The sequence below is a fragment of the Eurytemora carolleeae genome, unplaced genomic scaffold (assembly GCF_000591075.1).
Source record: "Eurytemora carolleeae unplaced genomic scaffold, Eaff_2.0 scaffold140, whole genome shotgun sequence".
Taxonomy (NCBI): Eukaryota; Metazoa; Arthropoda; class Copepoda; order Calanoida; family Temoridae; genus Eurytemora; species Eurytemora carolleeae.
The window spans coordinates 173541-187618 of record NW_019396224.1 but is presented as its reverse complement, the minus strand read 5'-3'; the positions used below and the strand labels follow the sequence as shown (position 1 = coordinate 187618).

At 30.4% G+C, this 14078-nt stretch overlaps 2 protein-coding genes and 1 long non-coding RNA gene across 3 annotated transcripts; 2 read left to right on the top strand and 1 right to left on the bottom strand.

Moving 5' to 3' along the window:
- The first annotated feature begins 368 nt into the window (after positions 1–368).
- On the top strand, positions 369–5044 carry LOC111698617 (transcription factor GATA-6-like). Its single transcript, XM_023468989.1, has 4 exons — positions 369–395; positions 939–1011; positions 1397–1452; positions 4763–5044. The coding sequence occupies exons 1-4, from the start codon at positions 373–375 to the stop codon at positions 4947–4949; spliced, it is 339 nt and encodes a 112-aa protein (XP_023324757.1). The 5' UTR covers positions 369–372; the 3' UTR covers positions 4950–5044.
- LOC111698619 (uncharacterized) lies at positions 408–1821 on the bottom strand. Its single transcript, XR_002764571.1, has 3 exons — positions 1388–1821; positions 955–988; positions 408–703 (listed from the first exon to the last, which is right to left on the bottom strand). It is a non-coding gene; the product is annotated as an uncharacterized LOC111698619 (long non-coding RNA).
- Positions 5045–5659: 615 nt separating the features above from the next.
- On the top strand, positions 5660–10186 carry LOC111698631 (transcription factor GATA-4). The gene is made up of 6 exons (XM_023469007.1): positions 5660–5689; positions 6363–6436; positions 6759–6877; positions 8444–8494; positions 9283–9341; positions 9731–10186. Exons 1-6 carry the CDS (start codon positions 5662–5664, stop codon positions 10111–10113), a joined length of 714 nt encoding a protein of 237 aa, XP_023324775.1. The 5' UTR covers positions 5660–5661; the 3' UTR covers positions 10114–10186.
- Positions 10187–14078: the final 3892 nt, after the last annotated feature.

Genomic DNA, 14078 nt, shown 5'->3' with positions numbered 1-14078 from the left:
CAGTTTGTACTGTACCTTGCTCTATGGACAGGACTAGCTGGTGCAACAAGGTTAACGCAGCCAGACTTTATGCTTCATATAGGATGAAATTACTTTTACTGAAGAGGCAGAGAATCTCAAGTTGTATAGATATTAGGATTAGACAAAAAAGAATCTGAAGTTCTGTGTCAAATCAAATTAGATTTCTAAAAATACATTTTATCATCTTTTTCAGGTGCAAGCTATCTTGAAATGGAGGAAGCCGGTGATAGCACTAGGAAGGGTCACAATAATGTTTTTTTTTTCGGCGTATAACCATTACTGTGTCCACGCATTTCTGAAACCCCGGTCATTTTCAAACATTTCTAAATTGTGATTTTTATTAGATTTGAAATGAACAAAATGTGGGATAACAGGTAAAAATAAATCTTATGAAGTTAAAAATTAAAATAAAGCACACATAAATATCTACACATATTTTCAAAAAGTATTCAATATATTAACCAAAAATCATTGTCCAGGGTTACCCCCCAAAAAATGAAACTTCAGAGACGATGAGTATACACTGTTCAAATTATTTCAACATTTTTTCTTGCATTTTCTTGAGTTTTTTTGATATCTCATTTGCATAGTTTAGGAAGTATACAAGCAAGCTCATCTCCTTTAGATTGCTAGGTTCATTTAGTTTCAGGTCGTCATGTACCTGGCCAAAGAATACCTAACCCTGTAATAAAAATAAGTTTAGATATAAAAAATCGTTGAATCGCTATCCTCGGAGTTTTTTCCTCCAAAGTATGAATCATGGTTTGTTTCTTTAATCGTCAAAGGACTTTAATAATTGCTTTTATCTTCAAAGGATAATTAAAAGCCGCTGATAATTCATTTGATCATCAAAAACCGATAATTAAAAACCGTTAAAAATTCCATCAAAGTATTTAAAGTGTATAGTGTATAAATAGGTATGAAGTTGATTACCAAGATGCTGATGAGAACGCATTCTACCTCAATCCTAATAATTTAGATTATAAAGTGGTAAATATTCTTTTCTAAGCAATATATACGATTACTAAAAAGCAGTTCATCCGATTTTAACGGAATTGTCGACTTGGATTTGAAGTTAGAACCAGAAAATTTCTAAAGCTTTAAAAGTTAGGAATTAACAAATAAAAATAATTCATAATGTTAGGATTTGAAAAAAAAACTTTACATTAAAACTAACATTAAAACTAACGTTAAAACTAAAGTTAAAACTAATGTTAAAACTAAAGTTAAAACTAAAGTTAAAACTAATGTTAAAACTAAAGTTAAAACTAAAGTAAAAACTAAAGTTAAAACCAACGTTAAAACTAGCGTTAAAACTAAAGTTAAAACTAATGTTAAAACTAAAGTTAAAACTAATGTTTATAACCTGTTTAAGAGAAAATATCAGAGGATTGGACCAAACACTAGCTGTGGGAACTGCAGGACTATGAGGTAGAAACTATAGAATGGGCTGTCGACATTATCTAAAAATATTAAAAATTTATTTAAAAATTTCATACACGATTCACAGTTATCCAATGGTTCTTGTTTTTCCCTCTGAAAATTGATCGTTTTAAATCACGGTTTAACTGACTTTATAAACAAAATTAATTCCTCTCCGAGAAATCTTTTTCATTATTCATTACAGGTTAATTTTAATTTAACCATAACTATCCCTGGTTATAGCCTTAACAATTTCATCTTTATTTTATACAGGGTTACCCACAAATGATGAAACATCAGACACGGCTGAACTGAACTTATACTGTCCCTTTTCTTATATTCATGATTTTCTGCACTGTAAACTTATTTCTTTCTTTATAATACATTTAAATAACTCCTGTATGCCGATTCCATTAGCGTCTGATCCAATCAGGATTCAGTCATGTGTTTGGTGTCTATTCTCAACCAATAGAAATAATATGGCTGTAACATCTATCTTTCTATCTATCTCATTATCCAATTAGAGTTATGAATCCTTCAATCGGCGCTATCAGTAAATGAAAATATTTACTTCTACTGAAACTATGGTGAAATCGTTATATTTTTAGTGATTTAGATCGCTTGTACAGTCTCTTACTTTGTGGGTATTACTTTTGAAATAACAACAATAGGGCACAATTTGGTAAATCTAACTCTGGAATAAGAAACAAAATAGGAAAAAAATCGTGTTTTAAAATCAATCGATTTCAAAATCTTAAAATGCGCCAATCTCACCCCCAGAAATAAAGATTTATTTACAGAAAATTTTCTGTATCATATTAATTGTTAAAAAACTAAATTAATCTTTGATGATGAACCTATTTGCGGAAAATTTCAATTTTTTATAAAATATGCACAGTTATAAAATTCTAGAAAAAATCCGGGAAAAATGCTTTACAACTTTTGATAACATTTCAACACCTTGACTTATCAAACTAAGCTTCTGGAGTAAAATAATTGACTAAGGCCGATATTTTTAATTTTTCACATTTATATACTTTTTTTCTTGGGTAAATTTAACTTATCTTAATTATGGGGTGTAACAAAAAGCCTGGATGCAATTTAAGACACACATAGATTCAACCTGCTGTGAACACTGGACAGGGCACCGCGTTGAAACTGGGATTATAATATTTCGTCTAGTACACTTTCGTCTAATAACATTTGGTCTTGTAACATTTGGTCTAAGTAACATTTCGTCTAAGTAACATTTGGTGTAAGTAACATTTGGTCTAAGTAACATTTCGTCTATGTAACATTTGGTCTAAGTAACATTTCGTCTAAGTAACTTTCAGTAAGTAAATTGGTCTAAAACTACAGAATTGGTTTAACTAACTTTAAGAAAGGAGTAAGTAACATTTTGTCGAAGTAACTTTTGGTTTAAGTAATTTTTAGTAAGGAATTTGGTCTGAAGTACTTATATACAAAAGTACTGGTTGAGTATCATAATTAATTCCGCCATTGAGTTCCTCTCAGTTCAACGTGTTTTAGAAGAGTGGAGAATTTCTCCTATACGAATTGCGGATTTCTTGATTTTGTTTCACAGGTTTTCTCCTTTTTTGCACTGTTAAAATAAAATCACTTAACATTTTTTTCAGACCAAATTACTTAGACCAAATGTTACTTAGACGAAATGTTACTTAGACGAAATGTTACTTTGACCAAATGTTACTTAGACCAAATGTTAATTAGACCAAATGTTACTAAAAAAGAACTAGACGAAAATGAACTAGAAAAAAGTGAACTTAGACGAAAGTGTACTAGACGAAATGTTACTGAGCCGTTTGTTTGTAACTTAAAATTTTCTTTAGAAATGACAATCGTCCCAAAATACTCGGTTTCTCAATACAATTCTGAACCAATAGAAATTGCATTATATATCGGCGCTATAACAGTAAAAGAAAATATTTACTTCTACTGAAACTATATATACATAGATAGAGCTGGGTTACTTAAAATTACACTGCCCTCCTTGTCCTTTAAATCTTCTTTAAATTGTCATCCGCAAACAGAATCAATACCCGGCTTAGTGTTTAACACAAGACAGCTTTGACATAAAATAAATTCTATCCATCTATTTTGTAATCTAGATCAATTTATAAAACTGTTAATTCTTCGCGTCATATGTTACTCAAGAGGTTGCGTGATTTTATTTATTTATATTTGTTTCCTTGCAACAAACTCTGATTTTCTAACGCAATGCCTTGGACCTAAAATATATCAAACTATGACCTTCGTTAAATCGAATGATTTTAGTTTCAAATATAAAAAGTGTACACCAGTAGGTCACAAAATTAAGACTTAAGTTTGTGGCAAAGATCCAATTCTTTATTAATTCTTTGCAGCTATTGATAATTCCCCCTAACCTTTTCTAGCAGCAGCGCTCGGTCCCCCTATTATTTGCCTTTCCCCGCTGATAATTTATTAATAATCTAAATTAATGAATTTGAACCTACTACCGCCGGTTCTAATTTGAATCACCAATTCAAATTCTTCCCTACTCTTTTTAACTTTGAATCGGTGGTTCAAATTTGAACCGGCAGTAGGTGGTTCAGCGATATAGCTCAATTTCAAAACTTCTGAGTTCTTCAAAATTGATCTCTTAAGCAACTTTTTGTCATTTTTTGTATGATGTATTAAGAACGTTGAATAATTCCGCTTCATTAGAAAACTCCGCCCCTTTGAACAAATCGCCTCAGTTAAATTCTAGCGCTTTGACAAAAGCGTTCCCTTTTATCTGTTCAATTGTTTTTATCATTTTCACCACTTACAAAATTCCAACTGATTGATCGATTACGGCTCATTGATTAATTCCGCCTCATTGATTGATTCCGCCTCATTGATTAATTCCGCCTCATTTATTAGGACTCCGCCTCATTGATAATTTCAGCCTCATTGATTAATTCCGCCTCATTTATTAATTCTGCCTCATTGATTATTTCCGCCTCATTGATAATTTCCGCCTCATTAATTAATGCAGCTTCATTAAGTAAATCCGACTCATTGATAATTTCTACCTTATTAATAAATATCGCCTCATTGATCAATTACGTGTCATTGATCTTTTTCACAGCAATGATAAGTTCCGCCTCAATCAATACTTTCTTCTTGATCAATTCTTTCCCCTTGATTAATTTTTTCTCCTTGATCAATTCTGCATCATGGATCAAATTCACCGCTTTGATAAATTTCTGCCCCATTTATCATTTCAATCTTTTGATCAATTGCTTTAATCGCTTTAATCAATTCTAAACACCCTGATCAAATCCACCCTGTTTAGGACCTCTCTCTGGAGGCGTGGCGAGGGTGGAGCTCCTCTCTGCAACGCCTGTGCATTATATAAGAAACTTCACAGCCAGGATCGCCCACTGTTCATGTGCAAGGAACGATCATTCACATATTTAAATATTTTGTATCCATGTATCCATAAAGTAGCATTCTCTGTTTTGTTTGTTAATCAAATATAACTCATGAACCCCTTCACCTATTTGCCTCAAATTTGGTATTGGGGAACTCACTAGAACAAAGCTTGTTAGTCACAATTCTGGAAATGTTCTAGATTTACTCCGTTTCACATCTTTTGCTATCGTAAAATTGTTTTGATGCACTTATTTAGAAAATGTTTTAAGAATCTGTAAACATAATTTCAATTTACTCTCAACGTAAAAAAGGTAATGCCCGATTCACAACAATTTGTCTGATCAAGATATGAATTAGTCAGTAATGTTTATAAATTTAAAAACTAATTATTTTCAATTGTGGTATCTCTACATAAGTGACGACTTGCGTATTTCAATTGCTGGAAAAAATACATGAATTATCGGAATTAATCACTTTTAAACCTATAAAAACGACAATATCTTCCATTTTGCCATCTTTCATGACGGGTAAATGAAATTATGCTTACAATCATTGTAATAGTCCTTGTAAAAATCATTTTTCAAAGATTATTTCCAATTTTTTGACAGTAAATGCTGAAGATTCCTGTGCCCGAATTTAATAAATTTAAGCCGCGTCTCAAATTTCCCAAAAACCGGTTTCGATTGAGCGCCGGCTTAATCCTTGAAAAATTTAATACAATTTTAAGTAGAACCAACCATATTTGAGCCGCGGTTTAAATGTATGCCAGGGCTCAAATTCTTAAAATTCGACCTCTGAATGTTATGATAACAGGAAACTATGCAAAGCAGAACAAAAAAATCTCCAGGTATCTTATTTTAACGCTTTGGATTATGAAGACGACATTTATGCAGTTTTCGTCGGTGACCCTATGCATAAAAAATTATTTAAACATTTCCTGACACATGACACATGCATATGGCTAAACATGGGTAATAATATAAATAATCAGCTGTAATATATAATCAAACATGAAATTAATCTTTCTTGATAAGAGATTCTTTAAATCTGTTTTTAACCATTTTAACACATTTTGTTTATGTTTAACTCAATTTAACATTTAAAAGGCGCATTTGAGGGGGAGGGTGAGGGACTTTCTTGTTCAATTATCTTATAAACAATATTAATTTCGAACCACAGATTACACAGATAGAATCTTAGGGAAGTTTTGGTGTTAGGTCAGGGGCATATACAGGATGTAGTGTTCAACTCCTTTCTAAAAGTGTTATGGGGTGGACCATTAGGGTTGTGGAGAAGGAGGGGGGGGGGGGTACTGTTTCCTTGCTCCTCCTAAGTACACTACAAAGTATTATAAGATCGTACTCTTATCATTTCTGTCTAATCTGTTCCTCGCAAAAACTAGAAAAAGTTTTTACAATTTCAAAATTAACGGATTGGTTAAACATATATCGATACTTTAATTTTTATGTTTAAATTAAAATTTAATTTTGGGAAATTACCTAACATCGATATTATTACAGGACGAAGGACGGATGATGAGAAGAAAGTATCTAGGAAGGTTTGGACACAACAAGATGGAGTTGCGAGAAAAGTGGTAATTTACTTATTCAATTGTATTGTATTGTATTGTATTGTATTGTATTGTATTGTATTGTATTGTATTATATTGTATTGTATTGTATTGTATTGTATTGTATTGTATTGTATTGTATTGTATTGTATTGTATTGTATTGTATTGCATTGTATTGTATTGTATTGTATTGTAACTTATTCAATCATATTTACATTGTTTGATCTATTGTTAGTTTGTCTTAGCCAATCAGGCCCACATAATTTGTAAAACCTGACATGACTGGGGTTTCAGGCGAAATCATTTCGTGAAAATTTCGCAATTTTCACAACGGCATGTTTTTAGAGAAAGTATACACGAGTAGGACCTGATACTAGATGTTTAAACTGTTCAACGTACAGTACAACACTATGGAGAAGAGATTCAGAAGGAAATCCACTCTGTAATCCCTGTGGGCTTCATAGGTAAGGATCGTCTTCACTTTTTTAAAAAACGATCATTTCGTTTTTAAAAACGACGAAGAAAAAATGAAAAACGAAATGGTCGGTTTTGAAAAAAATTGTTGTTTTTTTTATTAACAAATGAAGAAGTCGCTTTTTAGTTTTATTTCGTCCTTTCGTTAACGAAGGTAGATGGTTTTTTATTTTTGACGATCGTTAACAATCATAAATTTATCTTCCTGAAAAAAAATTGAATTAATTGTCATAAATTTCAGATTCATCGTTAGAAAACTATCGTTATAAAAACAATCGTATCGTTGTTTTGTTTTAGTTTTTTTTTAAATTTCAAGATGTGGTTCATTCGTTGTGACCCATCGTTTTTAATAAAAACGATGCAATCATTTTTAGAAAAAGGAAACGATTAACAACCCTATTCATAGTTAACATGCCATGTCAAATTAAAGTGAACTGAACGTGAAATTGAAATACTCGACGTTTTTAATCATAACTCCTACCTTATTGAAGAGCATATGGAAGAAATAAAGTTGCTCTTCTCATGCTAAAGAGCAGGAGCTAAGAGTTCATAAAGTCACAAAGTCACATAAAGTTGCTCTTCTCATGCTAAAGAGCAGGAGCTAAGAGTTCATAAAGTCACAAAGTCACATAAAGTTGCTCTTCTCATGCTAAAGAGCAGGAGCTAAGAGTTCATAAAGTCACAAAGTCACATAAAGTTGCTCTTCTCATGCTAAAGAGCAGGAGCTAAGAGTTCATAAAGTCACAAAGTCACATAAAGTTGCTCTTCTCATGCTAAAGAGCAGGAGCTAAGAGTTCATAAAGTCACAAAGTCACATAAAGTTGCTCTTCTCATGCTAAAGAGCAGGAGCTAAGAGTTCATAAAGTCACAAAGTCACATAAAGTTGCTCTTCTCATGCTAAAGAGCAGGAGCTAAGAGTTCATAAAGTCACAAAGTCACATAAAGTTGCTCTTCTCATGCTAAAGAGCAGGAGCTAAGAGGTCATAAAGTCACAAAGTCACATAAAGTTGACGTTCTTCTTCTGTCAAATTCACAATGATTCAACAGTTGCCAAATATAATCACCAACTAACCAAATATAATCACCAACTAACCAAATATAATCACCAACTAACCAAATATAATCACCAACTAACCAAATATAATCACCAACTAACCAAATATAATCACCAACTAACCAAATATAATCACCAACTAACCAAATATAATCACCAACTAACCAAATATAATCACCAACTAACCAAATATAATCACCAACTAACCAAATATAATCACCAACTAACCAAATATAATCACCAACTAACCAAATATAATCACCAACTAACCAAATATAATCACCAACTAACCAAAAATTAATTTTATTCTTTATTTATTAATTGCATTATTTTTTATATTCTCCACCATTTTTTGAAGCAGAAATCCGTAAGCCACGTTTTTTTGTGAACCACAATCTTAAATTATCAACTTTTAAAACAGCAAAACATGGATACAGTGAATTTGACGTACATGCCACACTATAAAATTTATCAGCAATAAAAGCAAGATATTTTGTTTTAGAAAGTTGCATGGAGAGGATCGTCCCATACACCTGAGAAAAGAAAAAATACGGTACATTTTCATTATTATGCTACTTTTTTATATATTAGTGTAAACTCTACATTTTCATTATTATGCTACTTTTTTATATATTAGTATAAACTCTACATTTTCATTATTATGCTACTTTTTTATATATTAGTATAAAACACTACATTTTCATTATTATGCTACTTTTTTATTTATTAGTATAAACTCTACATTTTCATTATTATGCTACTTTTTTATATATTAGTATAAAATCTACATTTTCATTATTATGCTACTTTTCTATATATTTGTATAAACTCTACATTTTCATTATTATGCTACTTTTCTATATATTAGTATAAAATCCACATTTTCATTATTATGCTACTTTTTTATATATTAGTATAAACTCTACATTTCATTATTATGCTACTTTTTTATTTATTAGTATAATACTCTACATTTTCATTATTATGCTACTTTCTTATATATATTAGTATAAACTCTACATTTTCATTATTATGCTACTTTTTTATATATATTAGTATAAAACTCTACATTTCTATCAGCTGTGAGTTCATCGTCGAACAATATTTACAATCCAGAACCAATAAATTTTAGATTTGAATAATAAACACATAACTTTTTTAATACCCTCACAATTTCATATTTGGATGTTTCAAATATAACAACTTAGAAACTTTATTTATCAATTTTTGTTATAATTTTCAAAAAAACCTTACTTTCTTGAGTGCTAAATCAAAATCTAAACTGCAGGTTTTAAAAACATAATTTATCCTTTAAAGAAATGCTTAAATGTAATATTTTAGGCAGAGACAGAAAAAGAGAAATTTGGAAAAAGAAAGTCCCATCACCGATACGGAAAACAGTAATAAAATATAATACTATTTTACAATTTTCAACTCTGAAAAAAATTTAGAATTTAAAATAAACTTATTCATCTTTAATAATTTGTCATCAATTAAAATATCAAGCAGGAGAGTTTTTTATTTTAATTCCAGTGTATAAATGTGCATTATATGTATGTTATGAAAATCATTTAATTCAACATTAGATTTGCCATCATAGTTTTCTTATGGAAAATATTTTTAAAAAATTTCAAACAATTTTTTTTTTTAAATGTTTAAAAATATGCTTGTCTCTTTTTCTTGATGCTAAAATTAGGTTCAAACCTTTTTTTAGTGTTTTAAATTAAAATTCGGTGATACGAATAATTTTTACTGTATACCCTAAAATATACAAATCTTTTTATTTTAGGTTTAACTGGACCTTATTCAGTTATTATATCTAATCCAACCTACTCTACTAGTACACAGGACTCTACTTCTACCCATCTATCAAGCTTCTCTAGTCCTCAGCAGTCCTACCTAATCAGTCCAACCCCCCTGGACTTCATAAACCCGACCCAACAGCAGTTCTCCATCTTATCCAGTTCGAACCCAACCTTTACAATACCTGTCTCGACCTATACTAATCCTTACGAGCAGTCAAGAACCCACTGGCATGAATATAATCAAGATCAGAGTATGTGTGAGCTAAAACTTTATTCAGTTCCAGAAACGCACGATCATAGTTCTTCGTTTAGTAAGCAAAGATCGAATTCAAGCATGCCCTTGGACTCTGGTTTTAATTTAGACTAAAATTAATATTTTACTCTCAGAGAAAAATGTAAAACTCATGAAAAATTTTCTAATCTCTATATCTTTGTAACCCAATGTCGTAGACCTTAGAAATTTCAAACTATTAATACCTTATAGATAAGATAATCTAAGTTTGAAATATCAAAGGTTTGCACCATCATGTTGCAAAGATATTGGGATAAGAATATTTGAGTTTGTGGCAAAACCCCAATTTCTTTAAAACCCTCGGAATTCAATGATAAAGTACATTAACCAACATTGTTATAACATTTTGTTAATGTTTTCAATTTAATATTAATAAAAACCAACTTACATAAAGTTGAACTTCTGTTAAAACTTTAAAAGTAAGAGTTTATATTATACTAGTTGAAGGGCCTGGCGTTGTCCGTGGATAAAAAATTTGAAAAAAATTTAGAAAAAAGTTAGGTTTTTTAGCCGAGAACACCCCCGGCCACCTCTAAGTGTCCACAAAAAAAATTCAATCCAGTCGGTCCCGCCGTTTGGCCGGCTATAGGCAACATATGTATATATATACGAATGTATTGTTTTATTATAAGATATAGATATAAGGTTGTATATTGTTTTATGACAAACAATATCATGCAAAAATTTCTTTCAGCTAGATTTACACTGACAAAAAGTCGTAAATTTAGCGTTAACATTTTGTTAACTACAGTAAATTCCACCTTTGATTCAAGTCTTAAATGTTTTCAACTATAAATTTTCTTTATAAAAGCTATTGATAAAACCAAAATTGTTTTGAATTTCAAATATGAAACAGGCTGAAATTGATTTTCCCATGCACACTTTTGTACGTAAAATCAAACCTAGAGGAGATACGAGGTCACAAAGTCGTAAAGTTTTGACCTGCTCTTTCTGACAAGTTTGCGGTGAGATTAACTTAGAAAGGAATTGAGTCTTTGTCACAAACTCAAATTTTCTAATCTCTATATTTTTGCAATCTGATGTGTAAACCTTTGATATTTTTAACATAAATCATAGTTTGAAATATCTCAGGTATACGTCATTGGGTTCTGCAGAGATATAGATTAGAAAATCAGAGTTCGTGGCAAAGATTCAATTCCTTTCCATTTAGTAAACACCAAATAGAGTATAGTACAATAGATGGCAACGTAGAATTTGTACACTCTCAGTACAGCTGTATTCTGTCGTCACAAGTGTCAATTCAGTTTTTGTGTCCGACAAAATTATCAATAATAGTGATAATTTTAGAATAAAGTGCTTTTCTTACAGTAAAATAATTGCAATTCTACGTGTTCTTTAGTTTCTGTTTTTACACTTTTTTATTTAATTTGGAAAACATGTCAACTAATGTGAGACAATTTCGTTTTCCTTGTTATATTTGACACTTGTGACGTCGTGCAAAATTGGTTTATTTCTCTGTTGCCACCTATTGTACTTAATAATCTATTTGGTAAACACTAAACACTTTACATTACATGGTTTGTCTTTCAATTTCAACCCTTTGGATGATTTGACCGTGTGTAAAGCATCAAAAGTGTAATTTGAAAGCATCAAAAACAACATTTGGAAGCATCAAAAGCAAAAAGCAAATGAAATTTGATGCCTTACTCACTCTTTTTGAGAAAATATTAACTTTCTAGTTAAATTATGACTGAATGATCTAAGAATTGCTTTTCAGATGGACACTGCAAATATTATAAAATAAGATGAAATAAGAAAACCTAAGAAAGGGCAAGTTTTAATAGTTTATGGCCTCAAACTAGAAGTTAATGGACTCTGAGTCACTTTTTATAGGCTGTAATACACTTTAGAAAAAAAATGTGGGAAATTTAAACCTTAATATGAGCAGAAAAAACATTTAAATATTTAAAGTCACTATTGTATCAAAGTCAAACTCTTAAATAAAATTGAAACAGAAAAATACGACTCAGAAATAATTGTGACTTATAATTTGAGACTTAGAAAGTATCTTAGACATAGTCTCCAAAAAAATGCTTAGACATATTTGTGACTTTTACTTGTTACTTGAGAATGTGTGTTAGACATAGCTATGCCTTACAAAACATGACTTAGGTATAGTTTTGTCTCAGAGTTATGGTTTAGAAAGTGTCTTAGACGTTACTGGGTCTAAAAAGTATGGCTGTGAGGTAATTGCGTCTCAGAACTGTGACAAACAATGTGTATTATTCATATTTGAGCCCAAAAAATGTGACTTAGACATGATTGGGACTGAGAAGGTGTTTTTGTGACGTAGAAAGTGTCTTTGAGACAAATTGGTCTGAAAAGTAAGAATTTGAAATTATTGTAAATAAAACTGTGACTTAAATATAATATAATCACAACTGTGAATTAGACATAAGTGTGACTGAAACGGTGTTTCAGAACTTATTAAGACTTAGAATTGTGACTTAGAATGGGTCTTAAAAAATCACAATGAAGCCTAAAAAACATGACTTAGACATAGTTTTCAATTAGTATTGAGTCTTACAATGTGTCCAAGACATATTTGTTACTTAGAAAGTGTTTTAGAATGTGTCTAATGCATATTTGTGGCTTAGAAATAATTTTAACTTAGAAAGTGTTTTAGGGATGCATGTAACCAAAGTAAGAATTTTTCTTAGAATTGTGACTTAGAATTTTGACTTAGAATGAGTCTTGATAAAGTTGTGACTTAGAACTGTGACTTAGATAATGTCTTAGACATAATTTGGTTTCAAAAATATGACTTTGATGACTTTGATGTAAATGTGACTTTGAACTGTGATTTGGAATATGTCTTACCATGATTTAGACATGGGTTTGAGTTAGAATTGAAACTTAGAATGTGTCTTAAAGTGTGACTTAGAAAAGAGTCTTAGACATAATTATGTCTTCTGAGTTTGTCTTTAAATGGTGACTTAGAATGAGTCTTAATCATAGTCGTGCATTGGAATAAGTCTTTGACAAAGTTGTGACTTAGAAAGCTTCTCAGACATGATTTTGTCTCAAAAGTATAGTTTTGTCTTAATTGTGACTTAGAATGTGTCTTAGACATAAGTATGTCTCCAAATTAAGAATTTTTCTTAAAATTGTGACCTAGTTTTGTGACTCAGATAGTGTCGTAGACATAATTTGGTCTCAAAAGTATGACGTTGATGTAATTGTGACTTAGAGCTATTACTTAGAATATGTATCCGACATCAATTACCCCCCTATACTTCCAACCCGTTATTCAGTAGAAAATATGTTAAAGATATAGCAAAGGGTTTTTTATTCCAAAATAAAAGAATCATTTTATCGGGGAAAAACGGAAATTTTACATATTTAGTCTTGCACCTGTATCAGTGACAGTTTTGATGCTTTAACATTTTCAAAAAGGATCATTTTGATGTTTTCCAACAGTTGAATTGTATTTAAGATATTTCCAAGGGTTGGGTTATGCTATAGGTTACGCAAATCATCCAAATTTACACTTCAAAACATTTTATTTGTCCAAATTGATAAAATTTGGATTGTACAATTTTTAAGACAATTTAAAAATCCTTTTTATGTTTTGATATAAAAGCTTAAAATGTTTAAAGAGTATTGTCTATCGTTTATATATTGACTAATCATACATAAAAATATACGTTTAGTTTTTAATTATTAGTCACTTTAAATACATTTTTAAATGCATATTTTCATTTTGAGGTTCTTAGTTAAAAACCTTAATTAAAATGTCGAATTTCGGGACTAAGGAAGAATAAAAGACATATTAAAATGCATTTCATTATATATATTAAGTACACCATATGTAAAACAAAAGCTTCTTTCAAAGTCGACTAAAGGGGCGTTTGATTAAAAAAGCCAGAGTAGAATATTTTGTAGTTTGATAACTTTAACCATATCCTGTTTTTTGATGTCAATGGCGGGGGTAATATTGGATACTGGTTTCAGATTCATTTTTGTATGTTTAAGACTTCTACCTTTAGTGCATATAGTTTTTAGTTATGAAGAAAAAA